This window comes from Biomphalaria glabrata, chromosome 7 (assembly GCF_947242115.1).
Source record: "Biomphalaria glabrata chromosome 7, xgBioGlab47.1, whole genome shotgun sequence".
Taxonomy (NCBI): Eukaryota; Metazoa; Mollusca; class Gastropoda; family Planorbidae; genus Biomphalaria; species Biomphalaria glabrata.
The window spans coordinates 843,646-867,456 of record NC_074717.1 but is presented as its reverse complement, the minus strand read 5'-3'; the positions used below and the strand labels follow the sequence as shown (position 1 = coordinate 867,456).

The following is a 23,811-nucleotide window of genomic DNA, read 5'->3' as shown; positions in this document are numbered from 1 at the left end:
CCACAGTTGCTTGAGAACCATTACCTTCGGCTATTGAAATGTGAAACACTCTAAGCATGAATCTCACACCCCGTGTAAATTTATTTGTTTAAATGCGCCCCCTAAGATTATGACACACCACCCTTTTTCTGAAACTCCTTACCCCCCCCCCCCTTTTTTTTTCTAACATCTACCTAAGCCTTTACTCAAAAAGACAGAATCACTAATTAACAATTGATAGATGAATTAAAACTACTTCACTACTTCATGAATAAATCCACAATAACACACCATATTTACCGATTCCTACTTCAATTACTTCCCTTTGTCTATCCATTAATTTAAGCCATACGCTATCACAGACGGAGGCGAAGAAAAAAAAATATATATTAAAAAGTCCGAGAATATTTGATTAGACCCCAACATTATAACCTACTTATTACCATAAAGAAGAAAGATAAACCAGGCAGATATCGTTGATTAAATCTTGACCAGTTTTCACTGTTCTATACCGGCAATTCATCAGACGACAATGGAAGCAGACTACAGGGGGAGAGAAGTAGCACATCCGCTTTTGATTGTTATCGTAAAAAAAAAAAAAATTCGCTGGTAATCGTTTTTTTTTTTTTTCGCAAAGCAAAAAATCTTTGTATAATTCATTCATTGAATAATTTTACGTCTGTACTAAAAAGCTGTACATAAAAAAAATATTTAAGACTAGCTTTTGACAATAATTTAATGATGATATGGTGCCTGTATAATAGCTGTGTTTTTATTTCCCTTCATGCCATCCCGCTGTGTTCAATTACCTGGCAACGTTCAGATTTGAAAACAACTCTCACAGACCAATGGTTAAGAATTAGAATCAAACTCAACAACCTTGAGGCTAGGTGCCAAATTCGCTATCATTATGCAAAGTGCAACCAAAATACCTCTCTAAACAAATGTTTAATGGTCCTTGGATTATTAATGCATTGGTTTATTAGGCCAAGCGTGAGTCACGAGACTCACGTCACAACCTGTACGCCATTGGTCACTTTCGATTCTAACACTATTGCAAACTTTGTTTTCTCCTATATAAATCTCAAAATCGTGTGATGTATGAGAACAAGGCCGGGCTTAGGTAATTGAAGTAACTACCGTGACCCCAAATTAGATAGAAAAAAAAAACCCAGAACAATACGCAATAAATTATAGACCCGTTCTGTATTTATATTATAAATTAACAAATAAGTTAAAACGTCGACAGCAATTACGTGCATTATGGACGATTCATGATCACCAGACTAGAAATAACATTTCGACATTTCACCACAAGGAGTCTAACAAATAGATTCAAACAGTCACGAATAAACTATGAGTCATAGTAGAGGCTTAGAGCAAGGCTAGTACTAGTAGACAAAGTGTATGGTCTGTATGGAGTTCCGCTATGTTTGAGATTTGATACATGTTTTGCAATATTTTCTTTTAAAAAAAATAATTCTTTGAGTCCTATGTGAGGCCCAGACCCATCGGAGGTCCTAGGCGGCTGCCTAGTTTGCCTATGCCTAAGGCCGACGCTGTTGAAAGGAGGGGAGAGCACAAGAGAAGAATCCAGACGCAGTTGTCTATCTTTTTTTTTTATTTCCCCACTTGTTATAAAACATAAATAATAATAATAAGCACTGCATTCTTTGATTCCTATGTGAGGTCCCCATCAATCGGAGGTCCTAGGCGGCTGCCTAGTTTGCCTATGCCTAAGGCTGACGCTGTTGAGAGGAGGGGAGAGCACAAGAGAAGAATCCAGACGCAGTTGTCTATCTTTTTTATTTTATTTCCCCACCTGTTATAAAACATAAATAATAATAATAAGCACTGCAAAACTGTTGTGTATTACAGCGGACTGTGTAGCATCAGATAGCGGCGTTCTTATTTTCTAAGAAAATCCAAATTGACTACAGGTGGACAATGGTTATGTCTAAGCTGGTTGTGGCAAAATATGCAGGTCATACATGAGTTGCGTTGCTATGTGAAATACTGCACTCCTCATTAATCTTCGGACTCAAGTGGTAAAGCTTTTTTTTTAAAGCTGGATCTGATATGGCAGGACCATGTATTGTCCAAGAGTCCAGCAAGCATAACTTCAACCCCCTCTCCCCTTATTGAGAACCCTTACATTCCATAAATTAATGTAAATATGAAGTCGCTGGTAAGCCAGAATGATAGGGGGGGGGGAGGAAAGTGTCAAAATTATATGCATGCACATTAGAAGCTTTCATGAAACAAGGAATCATGAAGTAAATAAGGCAACAGTAGAGAGAATGCATGGTTAGAATACACAAAACAATTGGTGTCGAAAGGTATACTGATTATAAATTGTTCTGTTAAAAATAATAATTCTTTAGTTTAAGACATTACAAATATAATTGTTGGCATTCATGGATTACACAAGCAAGAGAATTGGACCATGATAAAAAAAAAAAAAAAAGAAAAAAGCACACAAAAAAAAACTAACAAACAACAAAATAAGAAATCAATAAAAAAAATTAGAAAAGCATAGAAATAAGTATCCATGAAAAAATTATTAATGGAAGCCAATTTTAATTTACAACACCATGTAGACAAAGCAATAAAGTTGTTATTGCTTTTAATGGAAAATTATGCCCAGAAATAGTGTACATTAAATAATATATTTTGGGGGGAAAGATGGAAATGTGTCGTGACCTCTGAAGACTAAGGTCTTAATTTTCATGTATGTGTTCACTAAACCTCAGACAACAACCTATAAAAGGAACTAATTCAACTTATAGCCCCACTTCAATCAGGTAAAATTTCTTTCCCTTGTTTGAGACACCAAACTAAATAATTAGTCAATAGTTAATTAAATAACTGGTTAATTTTTTTTTTAATTGAGTCAGCTAAAAGAAACAATCCTGTAAAATTTCATCTTGATCCAAGATTGGGTGTGGGAGAAATACGGTGTGTAAACATTTTACCAGACTGACTGAGTTGATATAAGCTTTGTAAAAAGAAATGAGAAATGGTATGAGTTGTTATGAATATTTCAATAATGTGGAAGGTAAACTACTTCCACCCTGTTGTCTGCTTGATTTATGATATTTCTAATCTTAACAATGTTTGATGACACTCATTAAAAGACCCTAATTAATATTCCTGGTGGTTGTAAGATTTAAAGACTACAACTACTGACCTCCAACTGTGAGATGGTCACTTCTTGTAGATAATCCAGGAAATAAGAAATCTACTCTTTGTGTATTTCTTCAAGAAACTTCAGAAAATTGTAATCTGTCGTTGATAGATCCTGTAATGTGGATAAAGCACAAAAATATATTACGATATAAATATTTTACAATAAAAAAAAAAGTTAAATCTCAAAATAGTAATAATACTCTTACAAGTCGCAAATGTTTCTTCAAGAAAAAACTTGCATTTGAGCTGAAACGTCTGGAGAGAAGCATGATTGGACCAAAAGCGCTCTGAGCATGCTATAAGCATGAAAGTAGCACTATATAAAAGCTATAATTATTATAATTATTATGTATAAGGGGGGGGGGGGGGGATTTTAATATCTAACAATAACTTTTCTAGTCTATTGCAACTTCATCTAACTATTGCACACTTTCATCACTTTCACACTGTCATCCTAAATCATAACAACAAACTTACAAATGTCAAAAACAGATTCTACATTCACATATAGTTTCAGCAGTGACTGATACTCTTCTCTGAAACAACATAATCAGAGTAGCAGCCATAAGATTTGAAAATGACTTTTTTTTGTAAACAATAAAATATTTCAGAGTAGTTTGACAGCCCTGCTAGTAACCTCACGTTAAAATACTCTGACATGTTCCTCCTCTCTTGATATGATTAAATTTGACTACACCAAATGGACTTTATACTTTTGAGTGGAGGGAAGAAGCACAAATAAGCTTGTGTCAATTTAAAGGACCAATGTTACCGTTACATTTCTGAAAGCCTGCATCCAACAAACCAATCCCCCCTTCCCTTTGAGTGCTTAAGTCAACATGTCAAGCTGTGGACATTTGCACAAAAAATTCTTTTCAAGTTAATATTAAAATATGTCCCAGCGGTAAAAAAAAACTGATCCAATTAATCTTCTTGTCATCATGGTGAATCTCCAGACTTTTAAGTAATCAGCACTCATCGGGATAAAACAACAGAGCCTAATCAATCTGTGTCAACACCATCTCTTGCAGAAAAGCCAATTTGAAATGCTTTTAATGCAGCAATGTCCAACAGAACATCATTTTGATAGTGGGAATGCTATTTCCTGACCATTTCTATTATTTCATTAGCAGAGTTGCTAGGGTTTGGACTGAGCTTTAAGTGATGGCCTGTCAATTAGGTCGCTCAACTCAAATTATTTATGTCAGGGCATTTTTTCCGCCTAATTATCTCATTGAATAATTTTGGATGTTAACGTTAAAATGTAATGATCTTTAAATTTGAATCATTTTAAACAAGTTACTTTTAATGCCGTTACATTTGTTTAAAAGCACTTGGTGACTCAGGGCTGCCAAATGGTCTGGATTCTGAATCTTGATGGTGGTTAAAGATTTTGAATCTGCATTTCAGGAATTCAGTTCGCCAAGTGAGTTAGAAGTCGGTAAATGTACTGATTTAATGACACTTTTGTTAACTCTTGCTACAGAAATTAGTAAACTTATGAAACTTATGACACATTTGCTACCTGTGGCTACAGAAATTAGTAAACTTATGACACATTTGCTAACTCTTGCTACAGAACTCAAAAGACTTTAAAACACTTTTATTGACTACAGAATTCAGTAGACTTGTGACACATTTGTTAACACTTTCTATAGAACTCAGAAGACTTATGACACTTTTTCTAACTTTTGCTACATAACTCAAAAGACTTTATGACACTCACTCTTTCTACAGAAATCAGAAGACTTTACTCCAGATACAAATCTCTTGGTTTTAAAACTTTTGTTATGGTTATATTTAAACAATAAAAGCAAGCTATGTCTTTCAAAAAGAGTTATGTCTTTATACAAAAGTTATAGTTTATGCCTAAAGGAACAAAGACCCAAACTCTTATAAGAAACAATTAGCACTTGGTATCACTTCATTTGTTGAAGTCAGTAAATATGAGAACTGTATAACTACATGATATTTTATACATGTCTTGTACTTCTTATCTTATCTTATATAATACAGACGTTACTTCAAAAAAGAAGATGATTACGTCCTACGCGTCATGCATATTAACCAATGACTTCAATTCTGCCAAGTCACTGGTTTTCCTGGCTAGCTCAGGCAACCCATTCCATGTTCTAATAGCACTAAGGAAGAAGGAGCATTTGTACAAATTTGTCCTTGCACATGGAATTAGGAATGTGCTTTTATCTTTGTCTTTCTAAGTATTTTATTAGATTTTGTTTTTGTATTTGAATATTATGGTTCTGTGTTTTATGTATAATTGCTACATTGCATCAATTATACAACCTATTAAATTTGAAATTAAATGTTTTCTTAGTTAACCAAAATGTTTTCTCAGTTAACCACAATGTTTTCTTAGTTAACCAAAATGTTTTCCTAGTTAACCAAAATGTTTTCTTAGTTAACCAAAATGTTTTCTTTGTTAACCGAAATGTTTTCTAGTTAACCGAAATGTTTTCTTAGCCCCGAAATGATAAAATTAGGAAGGGAAAAAATTTTGTCAATCCAAAAGTTTCAGGTTAAAATTTTGGTGATTCTGAAAGTTTTTACTCCGGAAAGATATTTATTATACAGGCCAAAACATGTTTTTCGACTATTCAATGAGAATAAATTGTTTGCTGCTATAACTAAGGTGTAGCTCCTATCAAAAAAAAAAGTATAATTTATGCAAATGAGCTTAAAGTTGTAATTAATCTAATGAAAGGAATTATTGCCCCTTGCTGATGCTGTGGCATGGGAGAATCCTTTGAAAGAGCCAGCAGGCATTAATCACACTTATTGATCCAGCCATTCAGTGCACCTGGCAAGGCCATCCAGGTGTTGTACTGAAATATTGATTGGTGTATTTTGACTAACAAACTAGTTCCAGAAGTCTGATTGACATAAAATTTTTTTAGAGAAACAGTTTCAACCATTAGCGGACAGAAACTAATGGTTAGCTGATTGACTGCAAGGTAATTAATTATTATTTTTTTATTCCGAGACAAAAAAAGAAACAAGAACAATGCCAAAATAAAAACCTAGAAGCTATGGTCTCCAAACCTATGTTCTTCTGCCTAGTGAAAATGAAAGGGGAAACTTCAAAAACTGTTTAAATGATGAGAACTTGCTGTGTCTTCTAGTTACAACCCAAGTACAGAAGTTCATAAAGGACAACGATAAATAGAAAATTCTACATTTTAAAGAGAGTGTCTGAGAGAGCTGAAGAGCACCACAGACTCAAAAGTACTCAAGGCAGCTTTTACATTTAAAATTGAACCACAGACTCAAAAGTACTCAAGGCAGCTTTTACATTTAAAATTGAACCACAGACTCAAAAGTACTCAAGGCAGCTTTTACATTTAAAATTGAACCAGACTCAAAAGTACTCAAGGCAGCTTTTACATTTAAAATTGAACCACAGACTCAAATGTACTTAAGGCAGCTTTTACATTTAAAATTGAACCACAGACTCAAAATACTCATGGCAGTTTTTACATTTAAAATTGAACCACAGACTCAAAAGTACTCAAGGCAGTTTTTACATTTAAAATTGAACCACAGACTCAAATGTACTCAAGGCAGCTTTTACATTTAAAATTGAACCACAGACTCAAAAGTACTCAAGGCAGTTTTTACATTTAAAATTGAACCACAGACTCAAAAGTACTCATGGCAGTTTTTACATTTAAAATTGAACCACAGACTCAAAAGTACTCATGGCAGTTTTTACATTTAAAATTGAACCACAGACTCAAAAGTACTCAAGGCAGTTTTTACATTTAAAATTAAACCACAGACTCAAAAGTACTCAAGGCAGCTTTTACATTTAAAATTGAACCAGACTCAAAAGTACTCAAGGCAGCTTTTACATTTAAAATTGAACCACAGACTCAAAAGTACTCAAGGCAGCTTTTACATTTAAAATTGAACCACAGACTCAAATGTACTCAAGGCAGCTTTTACATTTAAAATTGAACCACAGACTCAAAAGTACTCAAGGCAGCTTTTACATTTAAAATTGAACCACAGACTCAAAATACTCATGGCAGTTTTTACATTTAAAATTGAACCACAGACTCAAAAGTACTCAAGGCAGTTTTTACATTTAAAATTGAACCACAGACTCAAATGTACTCAAGGCAGCTTTTACATTTAAAATTGAACCACAGACTCAAAAGTACTCAAGGCAGTTTTTACATTTAAAATTGAACCACAGACTCAAAAGTACTCATGGCAGTTTTTACATTTAAAATTGAACCACAGACTCAAAAGTACTCAAGGCAGTTTTTACATTTAAAATTAAACCACAGACTCAAAAGTACTCAAGGCAGTTTTTACATTTAAAATTGAACCACATTTTGTTTTTTAAGTGCATCACAGACTCAAAGTACTCATGGCAGTTGCTTTGTTTTTAAGTGCACCGGACTGAAAGAACAGTACTCATTGCATTTTCTATGTTCTTAAGTGCATCACACACTCATAAGTACTCATAGCAGTTGCTGCATTTTTAAGTGCACAACAGATTCACAGTACTCATTGCAGTTTCTATTAGTTAAATGCAACTGAGACTCAAATCACTCATGAACATTGATGTATTGCTTTTTTAATTGCACCATGAATTTGAGAGTTAACCAGTCTCTGCCAGTCTGGCCATCTTTATCTCAAAAGGCATCCATTTATCAGACGAAGATAAAATTAGGATGATGAAAGCAAAGTTTGTTTAAACCAAGCAGTTTATCATTACAAAACGATGCATGCAAAGCCAGTTTGGTGATGAGCATAAGGATTGCAATACTATCAAGGCATGTTGGAGTCGTCTCAAGGAAAACATTTCAACATGAATGTAAGAATGTCACTACAATTTTTTAGGGCCAGCAACACAAGCAAGCAAGCTTAAAATATATGGCCATATTTAAAGATCCACTGGGCTCGCAAAGACCTTCCTTCAGGGAACAGTACCAGGAAAAAGAAGAAGAAGCAGACAGAGAAAGCGATGGGAGGACAACATAAAAGAAAGGACGGGCCTGCCATTGATAAAGGTTTTAAACAAGGCAAAAGACAGGGAGGAATGGAGAAAGACGGTCGACTAAGGGATAGATAAAGGTAAACACAAGCAAAAAAATAACTGTAAATTGTTTTTCTCGGGCTAAAGTTTTCAGCATCCTAAGGCTTGTATTATGAATATGTGAACAAAAAAATGGATGGCATCGTTTGAGACAGATGAATGTTTTAATATATTAAAAAGACACTACATTTGAAGCAAACAGTATCTAAAAGAAAAAAGTATTGATGTCAACCATGTTCAATTATTGGACCAGTACTGCTATTTGAAAACATTTGCTGGACCAAAAGATAAGTTTCTTCATGAATAGTGGTGTGCGCTTATACAAAGCATTATAGAAAATCATATACCAACTAAATACACATCAAACAAAATAAATAAATGCTGGTTTAATAATAGACTAAAGAAGCTTTGTAAACAGAAGGAAAACCTATATAGAAAATTTAAAGAAACTAATGCAGAAAGAGTTTACAAAAAGTATATAAAAATTAAACACTTAACCCAAAAAGTAAGCAGACAGCTGCAGAGTGAATACATAAACAATGTAATATCTAAAGATAACAACAAAAACCTATGGTCATACATTAAGTCTAAGAAAATGGAAACAACAGGCGTAGCGCCATTAAAAGATGAACATAACATAATACATAATGATAATGAAACTAAAGCAAACATTCTAAACAAATACTTTGCATCAGCATTCTCAGCCCCAGGAGACAAAGACATATTACTGAATTTGAACCAAGTAGACAACATAGAAGATATAGTAGTACAAGAAAATGGAATTCAAAAACTATTAGCCAACACCAAACCAAATAAAGCTTCTGGACCTGATGGTATTCCAGCTAGATTACTCAAAGAACTAAGTAATGAGCTAGCCCCAGTGTTCAAAATACTCTTTCAGGCTTCACTTAACCAGGGCAGAGTACCAAAGGACTGGAAAGAAGCTAATGTCACCCCCCTATTTAAAAAAGGAGAAAAATCTGACCCAGGAAACTACAGACCAGTATCACTTACCAGCATCACATGTAAAATCCTAGAACACATAATATGTAGTAACATCATAAACCACTTAGACAAACATAATGTCCTCACACCATACCAACATGGCTTTAGGAAATATAGATCATGTGAAACACAACTAATAGGACTAATTGATGATTTTTCAAAAGGTTTAGATAATAGTGAACAAATAGATGCTATCTTACTAGATTTTTCTAAGGCTTTTGACAAAGTTCACCACCATAGTTTGCTTATAAAATTAAAATATTTCGGCATTAATGGTCCACTGCATCAGTGGATTAAAGACTTTCTGATAGGGAGAGAACAAACTGTAATAATAAATGGTTCTAAATCAACACTGATAACAGTAAACTCAGGTGTACCTCAAGGAACAGTCTTGAGTCCACTACTATTTTTAATTTACATAAATGATTTACCAAATTGCATTACTTCAGGAACAAAAGTCAGATTATTTGCAGACGATTGCATAATATATAGAACAATAAAAACAACACAAGACACAGATATTTTACAAAGAGCATTTGATGAATTACAGAAATGGGAATCAAATTGGAGCATGTCTTTCCACCCAGAAAAATGTCAGTTGTTAAGAGTAACAAAAAAAACTAAAACAAATTAATTCCACTTATCTTATTCATGGCAAACCAGTAACACAGACTAAAAACGCATGGAATCCACATATTGATGAAACTACAAAAAAATCAAACAAAGCATTAGGATTTATTAAAAGAAATTTCTATAAATCAAATAAGAACATAAAACTAAAATGTTATTTAACCTTGGTTAGGCCAATAATAGAATATGCATCCTCTGTTTGGGACCCCTCAACTCAAGAAAACATTAAGAAACTAGAACAGACACAAAATAGAGCAGTGCGATTCATAACAAACGAATATTCACATTTGACTAGAGTAACACCTTTAGTAAAATCACTAAATTTAGAAAGCCTTCAGGACAGAAGGCTCAAAAGTAAAGTAGCAATCATACATAAAACACTGAACCATAATCTTCAAATACAAAAACAAAATTTAATAAAATACTCTGAAAGACACAAAGATAAAGGCACATTCCTCGTCCCATATGCTAGGACAAATTTGTACAAATACTCCTTCTTCCCTAGTGCTATTAGAGCATGGAATGGGTTGCCTGAGCTAGCCAGGAAAACCAGTGACTTGGCAGAATTTAAGTCATCGGTTAATATGCATGACTAAATGCATGACGCGTAGGACGTAATCATCTTCTTTTTTGAAGTAACGTCTGTATTATATAAGATAAGAAGATAAAGTTGTTATAATGAGACTTGTTACTCAGAGCTCATCAAAGTCAGTACATTTCCCTGTTGTATTTTGGGGAATAAAGCCTACAAGCAAGCGTTAGGGGTGGAGTTAAGAAGATGATTTGGAAGAAAGCAAGATTGAGATTTAGTTGTGGAGGAAATTTCATAGAGATAGGACGTATTTTAGTTTTGAGTTTTAACTTGCAGTGACAAGTCTTGTATTTTATTAGATCTAGTATTAATCTGAATATATTTTATTATTGAGCTTTGAAAGAAGTTATTCATGTTATATTATGTACATACTATATATATTTTTGTGATTCTAAGTTCTGTATTTGATTTGAAAAAGGATCTTAGTTTATTGAATCTCTAGAACATATTTAGATCTAAATATATATCTACAGAATCCTCGGCATCACAGTTACAATATATTAGCACCCTTGATGAATTTCAGCAAAGACCAACAACGAATTCAACTAACAAGAGAGAAACATAATAAAATGTGACATCTGGTTCTTTAACTGTGATACCCTTACAGAACGCATGTGTTCAGATTTGGTGATTAGCACAGCAGAGGCAAAGCTAGGGTGAGGGGAGGGAGGATTTGAGAAACCACTGGGGTCCCCATTTCAGGGAGGGGCCCCCAAATGATTTTTTTTTACATTAAATATTATGCAAAATGCAGGGGCCCTAAAGAGGTCAAGCCCCCGTGCCCCCAATTGATGGCAAATTCCTAGCTACGCCACTGTAGCGCAGAACCTCAAAGACGTGTTAGCCACAAGATGTCAGAGGACAAAGGTGAAGACTCTGTATAAAACACACAAGAAAGAGCTAAGGATGGAAATGTATTCTTCATTGGACGGGATCGTTCAAGAAATAATAACCTGATATGAGCAATATCATGAACTTTTGTCCCCATCCCAACTAGTGAATCCTCAGATCGAACTCAATCTCAATAGTGCTCATGACAGCATTGACAAAAACTAATTTCATCTGGAGCGAAAGAGACTTCAATGGTTTGACCTTTAGAAGCATTTGAACTTCTGAGATACTAAGTTTTAATTTTAAAAAATGTTGGCTAGATGATTCAGTTGTAAATATTGTCTCCCCCCCTCCCCCCCCCCCCATATTTCTGACACTTGTGGTAAGTGAGATTCTGTGCGAGAAAAGTTTTTTCAGACTCAAACTGATCTTTACTTAATGGAAATCAACGCTAAAAAAAACGCAACACACTAATTTGGCAATTGTTGGGGAAAAAATAGATTTCCAATTTTGCCAGCAAGAAAGGGGCTCAGATTTTTGTAGTATCTTGTTAATACTTTAACTTTAACAATAAATACACATTAAGTAGAAAAAAAAAATCATTTCACTGTTTTATTACATTTTTTTAGAGGGAGGGCATCATGAGGAGCTTAGTTTAGAAGTTTTGATTTAGAATAGTCTACTAGAGTCTAGATCTAGACTAGAATCACTAGATCTATAGAATTATTATAGATCTAAGATCTACTATAAATTATATAAAGTAAAGTATAATATATTATAGAAGTACATTTATTACAAATTAAGTAACATTAACATTTTATCATGATCAGTTCAAATGATTAGAAAATAGATGAATTAGATTTTATTAGATTAGATCTAGACATCTAGTCCTAGTTAATTAGTCATTATTAGTCACTTATTAGTTATTAGTTACGTAATATTACTATATTAGTAATTATTATTATATTAATATTAAATATTTAATTTAAGTTTAAGTAAGTTAGTTAAGTAATAAGTCATAAGTAAGTCCTTTGTTAAGTTAGTACTTACATTTAACGTTAAAAATAAAATAGTTTTGCATCTAGATTTTAGATCTAGAGATCTATACCACATCTAGACTGCTAACTAGAATTCTACTAATGCTATAAAATAGATCTAGAACTAGAGTAGAGTCTAGAGAAGATCTCTAGAGATTCAAAAAAGGAAAGTCTGAAAAAAAAAAGACAGTCGGTCTCAATTTAAGATTTGTTTACTTACTAGATCTATCGATCGAGCATTGTTTCCAAGTTTTTAATTCACTAAATGTGTTCCTAAACGTGGAATGGGGAAATTAGGGGGAAAAAACACTGTATCTAGCTAGATCTAGACTTCTAGACTAGATTTAGATCTAGATTCTAGTCTATTTCTGTGTTTCAAACACTAGCAAACTATTTAACAATTTCATGAATTTGGTCTTTCGACTACTTTTTAATCCACAGCCAGCGTCTTATATGTGATCGATTTAAAAAAATTTATTTTTATTATTGTTTTGTTAAGTTCGACGTAAATCTTTTCTTTTATAATATAAATCTAGTTTCTTGATATTTTAATTAAAGGATTCTAGTTTATATGTGATCTCAAGACATTACTTTCAATACGATTAATATTAATTAATTACGATTTAAAAGCTGGGTAGGGTAAACTAGATTTAGCGTTGAGTCAAACCAGTGAATGTAAGTTATTTGAGTTATAAGGTAGAGTAGCCCAGTAGCAGTAGCTTCTCAGTCTCAGGCAAATATAGATCTAGTTATTATATTATTATTTAATTATAGGGAATGTAGCGAAACTATGTAACTATGTTACTATCTAATCTATCTATCATACTAGCCTAGTACTACGTAACTAGATCTATGGCCTATAGTCTATAGATGCCACAGGCACAGCCTATGGCTATTGACTTGTGCATTATCCATTTTTTTACATGGAGTCAAAAGTGCATTGGCATATTGGTATAAAAAAAAACGTCACTTTTGTCTTTTGTTTGTCTCTTGCAGTCTTGGGAAGAATGGACCTCATTCACCAATCGTAAACAAACAACATTCAGACACGTGGTGCTCTATCTCTTCTATTTCTATATAATTTACGATCTCATGTTTAATTCATGATGGTTGTCACGTGACAGTTTTTTTCCATTGTTTTATCAATAAGACCACGAAGAATGAAGTAGGTCACGGGTAAAGGGTATATTTTTGGTATGCCAATGAATAGCTCAACAAAACCTAGATCTATAATTCTATATAAATTATACTTATCATGACTTATGCTTCTTATTAGGCAGGGAAATGCATGCAATTAATTGTTTAATCTGTCCCTTGCTATCTAAACATGAAAAATGAGGTTAAATACCCCAGCAGTATTTGAATACTGTCTATCTCGGCTTCGGAAAAAATGGAACACTATTTTAATGTTGAAAAATACACATCAAAGGGATATAACTCAAAGAACAAAAATATTTAAATTATTATTTTTTAATTGTTATTTTTCAAACTAATGTAATACAAACTGTAGATAAATTATAATGTTTTACTATGTGAATCAGCTATTTGTGGTATATCATAAATGTACAAATTAAACAAAAAAAAAGATTTACATTATATTTATATGCACAAATTGTACACATTTTAAAATCATTATGATGTTGATGTTAAGGTCATCTGTTTTTTTGGCCAACTGTTCGGCAACAGGGTGTCATATTGCCAGCTCAATGACTACATTTCTCAACTTATGTCAGGTCCTCATTAGAGTTTGGTGGACTCGAGAGCATCCTAAAAATCCTGAAATTCAAAATCCCAATCATCACTGAGATTTGAATTTAAGACCCCCTCAGTTCAAAAGCTTAATGCTTTACCACTCAGCCATTACGGTCCCAGCACTTTAGTAAACATACCTCAATACTTGTCAAGTGATGTATACTTAACTAATTAATATTGGAAGTCTGTTGACAAGTAATCAATCTCCTAGAGTTCTGCATTTATTTACAAGCTTACCTAAAAAAATATTATTTTAACATTTAATTGTTTAAAAAAAAAAACATATTCAATACAAACTATGGTCACTCTTGATGGCCTTTGTTTATTAGGCTGGTTGGCAGATCATTGGATACTTTCTTTGAGCTTTTGAAATAAAAAAGAAATTATTTGAATAAGAATTTCAGAATCAAGTTAAAGTAGATCTACTCGAAATGTATTCATGTTAATTATTTTTGGATCAGGTTTCTTGCATATTTTCTGTTTTCAAGTGAATCATTGATCTGTTTTAAATCTAATATTTCTCTCTAGATCTCTTTGGTTGTTTTTAAAGAAGCGACAACACTTTGTATTGTCTTCAAATCAACATAGTTTATGGTGATACATGATACCATTGAGTTTGTCAAGTTTTATTAAGATCTACATCTCGAAATAGATCTGTAAAACTTCTTGCACTGACAGACAAGTGAGTAATTTTTTTTATATTTACAAACATAATTAAGGCTGTAATTAATACATATTATTGTTGAAAACATTAAGAAACTAAAACAGACACAAAATAGAGCAGTGAGATTCATAACAAACGAATATTCACATTGGATTAGAGTAACATGTTTAATAAACTCATTAGAGACCCTTCAGAATAGGAGGCTTAAAAGTAAAGTAGCATTTATACTAAAACACTAAACCATAATCTTCTAAAACAAAACCTAATAAAATTCCTTGTTCCATATGTTAGGACAAATTCATACAAGAGCTCCTTTTTCCCTAGTGCTATTTTAGCGTGGAATGGGTTGCCTGAGTCAGTCAATTTAAATCAATAAATCACTTAACCATAATCTTCTAAAACAAAACCTAGTAGAATACCCACATGCTAGGACGAATTCATACATGCATACATACATTCATACAAGTGCTCCTTCTTCCCTAGTACTATTCGAGTATGGAATGGGTTGCCTGAGTCAATCAGGAAAATCAATGAGTTTAAGTCATTCATTAACATGCCTGACTAGATTAACAAAGGGACATGGTTAGGACGTAATCTTCTTCTTTGAAGTAAAGCATGTATTTTATAAGCTAAGAAGATAAGATGTATTATTATGAATTGATAATTTATTATTCTATTTATACATTTTTTTTTATCATATAAATTTAAACATTTTCAGCTGCAGACATCATGCCTAAGAAAGTCAAGAGGTGTATGCCAATTAAAACAGAGGAAACAAAAATCTTTAAGTTCCTCAAGAAACATTATAGTGATTTCCCCCAATCAGAATCTGATGGCACACCTACTAATAAACTATGCCTTAAAGGCCACGTCCTGCTTGTTTACTTACAAAACCAATCTTCACCAGCAATTACTGTTCGGCAAGTCAGTTCGCTCTTCGGAATCACAGTTACAAAACTGCATATTTTGGAACTCGTTCGCAACTTAAATAAATATAAATCAAATCTTTCAAAAAATTTACCGTTAATAAATCAACTTTGTAGTGAAATTTTTCGCCCATTGCCTACCGCAACAGCCTCTAATCCAGACAGTACTATAAATAATGCAACTTCAGTTCCGCAAACCTTAACTGCAGAAGTACCTAGTGCAAGTTCAAATAGTTCCATAGATGGTGATGACATGGCTCCAAGATCACTGATCCCACCGACAGAAGAATCAAGTGCGTGTTCATATATTCTCAGAGGAAATGTTAAGATGACCCCAAGGGAGAAAACATTGAAAAGACGCCTCTCTTTGCTATCCCAGTTTAGAAGGGACGAAAAATGTAAATACAGAAAAACAGTCGCAGATTTAAAATCCAAATCTAATTTTCAGCCAAAATTGATCAAAACTCTAAAGCGAACCATCAGACGCCAACGTGTAAGGATTACAGCGTTGAAAAATGAAATAAAAGAATTTCGTGTTGAAGCCAGGGTGAAACAGTGCGCCAAAATGAAACTTTTATATTTGAAAGAGAGAAAAAAGAATCAAGAGCTTTTAAAGCAATTAAAGAAAAGTCATTCACAAAAAGAGGTAGCAGAAAGAGATGAACTTATTCACTTTCTTCAAAATGAAAAACTTCTCCTGGAAGAGAGATTAGAAGAATTAGAAGAGGACAAAAATTAGCTCTAAGAAAAACACTAGAAACTAATGAAAGTTGACTTTGATTATATTCGATCGTTTATTTCACTGAGTTCCCACATCTGGTGTTCTTCCCATTATTAAGACATTTTGTGTTATAAAGGAGAGCTCAAGTTTCTTATTCTTTGGTTTTGACTCTACATTGAGTGGTGGGCCAGCTCAGGACTATGAGAAACACATTAGCCTGTCAATCCATTGACAATCTTATTTCCACAACGCCGAATTACACAAATCTTTGCTCCAGATAATAGCTGACACTACTAACACTCTTATCAGCCATGCAGCACTATTGCTATAACGAATAAGTCAGTCATGGGACAAGAGATAGTGAAATGAGTCTCCCAGCAGTTCTTTTGTAAGTGGGTTCATGAGGACACAGAAGTCTTGGTAGACAGAAGTGGTCACATTTAGAGGGTGACCGAATAAACTGTGATATGGAAAGGAAGATCATAAAGGCTTTATTTTCTATGCAGCATGGGTCTCTGAGCTGAGTTTCTTTGTATTCTCTTCAACCTGTGAGGGAGCTCACGTCAACTCCATTCATTTCATAGGGTTACCAGATGCCTGTGAGGCACTGTGGCTGAGCGGTAAAGCGCTCGGCTTCCAAACCGGGGACCAGGGTTTGAATCCTGGTGAAGACTGGGATTTTTAATTTCGGGATCTTCGGGCGCCTCTGAGTCCACCCAGCTCAAATGGGCACCTGACATTAGTTGGGGAAAAGTAAAGGCAGTTGGTCGTTGTGCTGGCCACATGAAACCCTTGTTAACCGCAGGCCACAGAAACAGATGACCTTAACATCATCTGCCCTATAGACCACAAGGTCTGAAAGGGGAATTTTACTTTTGTTTTTCTTTTTTTTTTTTTACCAGATGCCTGCCCTCCCAATGTAGGATAAAAAGGAGGACAAAGCTTTACAAAGGAGGACAAAGCTTTACAAAGGAGGACAAAGCTTTACAAAGGAAGACAAAGCTTTACAAAGGAGGACAAAGCTTTACAAAGGAGGACAAAGCTTTACAAAGGAGGACAAAGCTTTACAAAGGAGGACAAAGCTTTACAAAGGAGGACAAAAAAAAAGAGTGAGACAAAAGTTAAGTTTAAATTTGGAAGACTAACAATGTTATTGATGAAATAAATCATAGGCTGTAAAACTGTAATATTAAACATTAATATTTCTCCGACCGATGTACTGTGGGCATGACAATGCTTCATTCATAAGTGAACTACCAGAATGTAGGAAGCCAGGAGAATGATTGAATTTGATTGCTTGATAATAAGTCATACAGTAAACAATGAAGTAAACGTCCGACTTTATTACATTTCAGGCCAATATCTACGTGACGCAATCTTTTAGTAATTCATTACATCAGTTAAGTAGTGGTGAGGATAAGGCCTACGAGAAACTCATTAGCCTATCAACCTATTAACAATCTGGCAAAAGTGTACTGTAATTCTTACAAGGCTGATTTACACAAGTGGTGGGACTAGATAACGGCTGACACCTAACACCTTTCCTAATGGATCTTGGGCTAACCATGCGTCAATATTGCTGATAAGCGAATCAAGGGACAACAATTTGTTAACAATTTTTTTGTCAGTAAATAACGAGGATCCATCGAAGAGCTCTCCTCCCCATGTGGAACTGCTCATAATATCTTTCCTTTCTTCCTCACTACCCGGCACCTGTTGGGTTCTAGAACTTGAAGACGCTGGATGTTGTTTTTCCAAGCTCATCATCTCTGTTTATGGACGTTTCCAAAGTGTCACGCTGAAATTTATTGTGGCCTCTTTGTCGTCAGATCAAGCAATTACTTGTACTTTAGCACATCAGTTCTATCAACTGCTTATTATAAGATGTTACAAGATTAAGTCCTGACTTTGAGAAAGCTATCAGATCCAGTTTCAATCTAATCAAATGTTACAAGATTAAGTCCTGACTTTGAGAAAGCTATCAGATCCAGTTTCAATCTAATCAAATGTTACAAGATCAAGTCCTGACTTTGAGAAAGCTATCAGATCCAGTTTCAATCTAATCAAATTTTATAAGATCAAGTCCTGATTTTGAGGAAGTTCTCAGTCAGTACTGTTATTCTGTAAGTATTTTTTTTTTAAGTTTTTCATTACTATCATTATACTTAATTTAAAAAATTTGATTGAATGTGTTCCTGCATTCTCCTTGGTGTGTTCAACCTTTGAACTTTTTATTTTCCATATTTGGGATGTGTAGGTGAGAGGGCAAAAACCACTTGGTTACATAACATGAGGGCTTGAGTTTGAATCCCAACTCTAGCAAAGTTGTGTTTGATGAACATCTAAAGTCAGCATGGAAACCTTCTCCCAGATACCCACTTCCCCCACTGGACAACAAAAGAGATTGGACCAGACTGCTATAAGCAGGAAAGGTCAGTTATATTAAGGTAATTAGAAAAAAAAACAACTTTTAATAATAATAATAATGATCTTTATTATCATTTAAGGAAATTTGTCTTACAATGTGTGCATCATACAAAACAAAACATGATAACTATAAAGAAAAACCAAAATATACATTTGAGCATATCCTGGTCCTTGCTTTAAGAACTTCTCATTACACATTTTTCAAGAAAGCGTTTTCGTATTTTTCAAGGATCTACTTTTTCACCTGGCAATGTCTGTGCTTCATTTTACTTGATATTTGTATGAGCCTCATGCTCTTAGAAACTTTCCATAGACTTACCTCCCCTACCCATTAACACATAGCACAAATAAGTTTTTTTCTAAAGTAGTGACTGGTAGCATCCATTGTCTTGAACAGGAAGTGCATTTAAGAAATGAGGTTGACTTAGTCATTCCGTCTTTTTTCGGGAGTGACACAGCAATTCATTTCGGAATATTTTTTAAGGAATAAGTGTGTGAATACTTTTGTATCTTTAGGGCTGTTTAATAATAGTAAACCACCTGCCTCCTCCTGAAAGAAAAAAAAAATACCGTACAGAAAATGCCTGTAACATAAGAAACATAAAAAGTTAACGAACAATTATCAAGTCACTGATATTCATTTGTTTAGTTTCTTGTCAGCTCAATGTGTACATCACTTGGACAATGTTTATTTTATTATCCGTTAGTTGTCATTGCACTAGCCAAAAATAATTTTCATTTAATTGTTTATTTTATTATCTGTAAAGTTTTCAGCGCACTAGCCAAAAATAATTTTCTTTTATCGTATTTGTTTGTGTTTCAGATCAAATGGATTTTTGGAAATTAGGCTTCAATGAAAACAGATACAATTGTTGTTAAGATTGATGAATTTTCAGGGTCAGTGACATGAAGACCACTGGATACTTAAAGGTGTTGAAATACTTTCATTGAAAAATATCGTCTGTGTCAGTGACATGAAGGCCACTGGATACTTAAAGGTGTTGAAATACATTCACAAACAATACTCTCTAGTAGAAGTGCCTGATCACTCAGAGGAGACTTTGAATATATAGTATCTGACAATGAGCTGCTTACTCTGATACAGCAAATATAAACAAAGGTGTCTGCAGCCATTCTTTAGTAGTACATCAAGAACAACCTCATTGATCTAAACCACAGTGATACCATCCCCTCAAAAATTGAGAATCTATGGATGAGAGCTGAAGGTAAATAAAAGTTTTTTTGTTTTATTTCAAGATGATTGTGTACTATTACTGTTGTATTTCTTCTCTTGCCATTGTTTTGGCTGGTGTAGACGATGTTTCATATTAACTATTATAATGTATTATAATGTTTAATATACTTGAGAAAACTGCTTCTAGAACAGCTTGATATAAACTGGCAGTCATTATGTACACTAAATCTATGCTAGATGTTATCTCGGTTGAACTCTTCTTTCCTTGAAGTCACTTACTCTCTAGCCCTTGACAGTGATATAAAAATAGGACTGAAATCTTTTAGAGTAATGTCCCCCTGTCAAACCTTGCGATCTACAGGACAGATGATGTTAAGGTCATCTGTTTCTTTGAAAAATGGTTCACTAGCAGGGTGTCATGGCCAGCACAACCACCAACCCCCTTTTTATTTCCCCCCCCCCCCCCCCCAACTAAATTCAGGTACTCATTAGAGTTTGTTGGACTCGGAGGGTGCCCTAAAAAATCCAGAAATTCAAAAATCCAAGTCTTCACCAAGATTTAAACCCAGGTTCGGAAGCCAAGCGCTTAACCACCCAGAAACCACTGTGTGACATAATGGGGAACTATTTTTGATTACTTGTAAAGTTAGGAGTGATTCCCCTTATGTAGTTTATAAAAGGCCTTGCAAACTATGCTTAGTTGCCACTTGCTCCTGAGTTACCAGCTTGACCACTTGACCGGTGTTGTGAATAGTATTTTTTTCCTGTTAGTGGTCGTGTGTCATGGGGTACTCGGAGAAGTGTGCCCTGCTCTGGAGATCTTTGGGCTGAGTGTATCTTTAGTATTATTGTATTTTATATAATGTATTTATATCCTTTATGGCCATTTAATTGCAATTCTGATGTAGTATCCAATTCCCTATCAGGTCTGTCTGCATTGACTGTAATGTACATTTTCTTTGGTTTTGATGAGAAATGAATTAGTTCTTCTGGTATATAGTGTAATCTCCCCTTACTTTTTCTTCAGCATGATAGTATTTTGGAGATGCGCTGGCTGAGTGGTTAATAGCGTCGCTTCCAAACCGGAGAATCCCAGTTTCGAATCCTGGTGAACACTGGGATTTTAAATTTCAGAATCTTTAGGCCGCCACTGCATACACACAGCTGTAATGGGTACCTGACATTAGTCGAGGAAATGTAAAGGCAGTTGGTCGTTGTGCTGGCCACATGACACCCTCGTTAACTGTGGGCCACAGAAAGAGATGGCCTTTACATCATCTGGTCTAGAGACTGGATGGTGCGTTGTTTCTACACCTAGAACAACTGGTAAATGCAGAAAAAAAGAATCAACATCTTCCTCTGGATTTGCTGCTGGAAAGGCTTCTCATGTCTGTTGTAACATTTTAGTTTCTTGTGTAAAGGCTTTCATTGTACTGGGTGGAGTATAAAAGGTCAGAGTTTGGTCAAGCTGTGTTCTCCGTTAGTCTGTGTTATTTACGAAACTGAAACGTCATCTTTTAAGCCACAAATTATTTTGTCTAAGAAAGAGCAAGTTTGAAATTGGAATGCTCATATAAACTTTAATAGCAGCCACACATTCAGCCATTGTTTTGTTTCATTGACTCTGTCTGTTATCGATTCGAATCCCTTCATAGTTTTTGTTATTATTTGTTCACTAAATAAGTTACTAAACAAGTTACCCCTGTACCCAAATTCAGCATACTTGAATTTGTAAGTCTGGGACAGCTAAGTATTGCAACATTTTTCTGATGAAATATTTTCAATTAAGTAAACAGCTAGCCTTAGTTAATGATTCTGTTCCTTTCATGCAAATGTGCAAATTTTTTAAAATATCGATACATCAATAATTTACGTTTTGGGATGCTATGATTGTTGTACCTAATAAAATTGTATGAAATTTCATGTCTGAATTTTAATATTTTTTTAAAGATAAAATGTGAATAAATACATTTCTTTTTTTTTTTAGTTTTAACTGCATGATAACAAAAGTTGAATTCGACAATTTTTTGTATAGGGTTCTGTTCAATAAAACAACGAATGATATAAATATATAAACAAATGTTCTTGTTTCATAGTTCATGCATTCTTTAAATTAGCAAGAAAACAAAGCTGGAACAGATACAAAATAGAGTAGTGAGATTCATAACAAACGAATATTCACATTTGACTAGAGTAACACTTTAGTAAAATCACTTAAGTTAGATAGCCTTCAGGAGAGAAGACTCAGAGTAAAGTATAATAGCAATTATACATTATTATACATAATTATACACTGAACCATAATCTTCAAAAATAAAACCTAATGAAATACTCAGAAAGATAAAGGCACATTCCTTGTTCTATATGCTAAGACAAATGTGCACAAATGCTCCTTGCCTATTGCTACTAGAGCATGGAATGGGTTGCCTGAGTCAGCCTTGAAAACCAGTGACTTGGCAGAATGTAAGACATTGATTAACATGCATGACTAGATTGACCTAATCATCTTCTATTTTGAAGTCTGTATTTCATAAGCTAAGATAAATTCTAGTCTGCATTACTTATCTATGGATCTTCCTGTATATAGGCCAAATGAAAGTATTTGGATAACCAATCCTAGAAAAAAAAAGTAACGTCCTCCACACCCCTCCCTGCCCTAAACACAGACTGTATCAATAAGAACGTCACTGTTGGACTGCAAACCAATAGCGAGTGTCGGACTGGCATGGTCAAGACAGACGTAGTGTGTAGATGACATGATGACCGAGATCTCTGTGACCCGTGAGATCGAGTCGGTGTTGTGTCGACGTGACATGAAACTAGTTCCCTTGTTTAACAGGTTTCGAAACTCAAGAGCAGTACGGAAAGACAAAAGGCATAGCCCTCGGCACCAAAATCAGACTGATGCGCTCTCTGGTCATGGTCACATTTTTATATGCTAGCAAGTCTTTGACGCTGACTACAGAGCTAGAGAGGAGGATCCTAGCAATGGAATTGAGATGCTACGGAAGGATTATAGGTACGGTATCACATTAAGAGACCGCATCACAAACGAAGAGATTAGAGACAAGGTTTTTACAGCGATTGGACAGCAAGATGACCAGCTAACTATTGTTTAAAAAAAAACAACCCGCAAACTAAAACTCTTTGGCCAGTGGCGTAGCAAGGTACCAGTGGGCCCCCCTCTCTCAATAGAATGGATTGTGTGTGTGGCAAAACAATGGAGTAATCTGAATGTATCCGGTACCAAAAAAAAATTCCAATACAAGAAGCGTGCTTTTTTTTTAATTTTGGTGGATAGTATCGTCATTACATTTGATTCAGTGATAGTGTCTCAAAAGTCAATGTCTGTACAACATAGACATCAATAAATATAGACTGGCCGAAGGAAGTAACTTCATGCAACTTGAAAACATGTATATCTATTGTATTCGGATTTCCGAATTATGAAAAGTTGCATGATCTTCATTCTTAGAGATTAAACAAAACACTAGTGAATACTTATATAGGTTATGGCTGAAATAGATATGAATACTTAACTTTTATACTGCTAATAAATGCTGTATAATAAAGTACACAAAATTGCAAGTTACAAATTTTTGTTTCATAAAACTGTTTAATCGGCCAGTCTATATTTATTTATGTCTATGCTGTACAGCTTCTTAACATAATTAAACGACTTAAATTTGTTTCCCATGAACAAAAAAATGTTTTATAAGTTCTATTTTTTTTTATTATACACATTTACATTACAAAAATACTAAAACTATTTATCCAACATTTATTTACTAAAATGTT

At 34.2% G+C, this 23,811-nt stretch overlaps 2 protein-coding genes and 1 long non-coding RNA gene across 4 annotated transcripts in view; 2 read left to right on the top strand and 1 right to left on the bottom strand.

Annotated features, from left to right (window-relative positions):
• Nucleotides 1–12,530, bottom strand: part of LOC106052030 (TOX high mobility group box family member 4-B-like) — a 75,950-nt gene extending 63,420 nt beyond the window's left edge. For both annotated transcript variants that reach the window (XM_056036029.1, XM_056036030.1), the window contains exons 1-2: nt 12,342–12,530; nt 3,170–3,280 (exon numbers count right to left, since the gene is read on the bottom strand). The gene's annotated coding sequence lies outside the window, so the exon portion shown is untranslated. The remainder of the gene's footprint in view (nt 1–3,169; nt 3,281–12,341) is intronic.
• Nucleotides 12,531–14,714: 2,184 nt separating this feature from the next.
• Nucleotides 14,715–17,116, top strand: LOC106076412 (uncharacterized). The gene is made up of 2 exons (XM_056034516.1): nt 14,715–14,762; nt 15,463–17,116. Exon 2 carries the CDS (start codon nt 15,474–15,476, stop codon nt 16,407–16,409), a length of 936 nt encoding a protein of 311 aa, XP_055890491.1. The 5' UTR covers nt 14,715–14,762; nt 15,463–15,473; the 3' UTR covers nt 16,410–17,116.
• A 205-nt stretch (nt 17,117–17,321) lies between these two features.
• On the top strand, nt 17,322–20,444 carry LOC106076413 (uncharacterized). Its single transcript, XR_001219370.2, has 3 exons — nt 17,322–18,514; nt 18,649–18,823; nt 19,642–20,444. It is a non-coding gene; the product is annotated as an uncharacterized LOC106076413 (long non-coding RNA).
• The last annotated feature ends 3,367 nt before the right edge of the window (nt 20,445–23,811 follow it).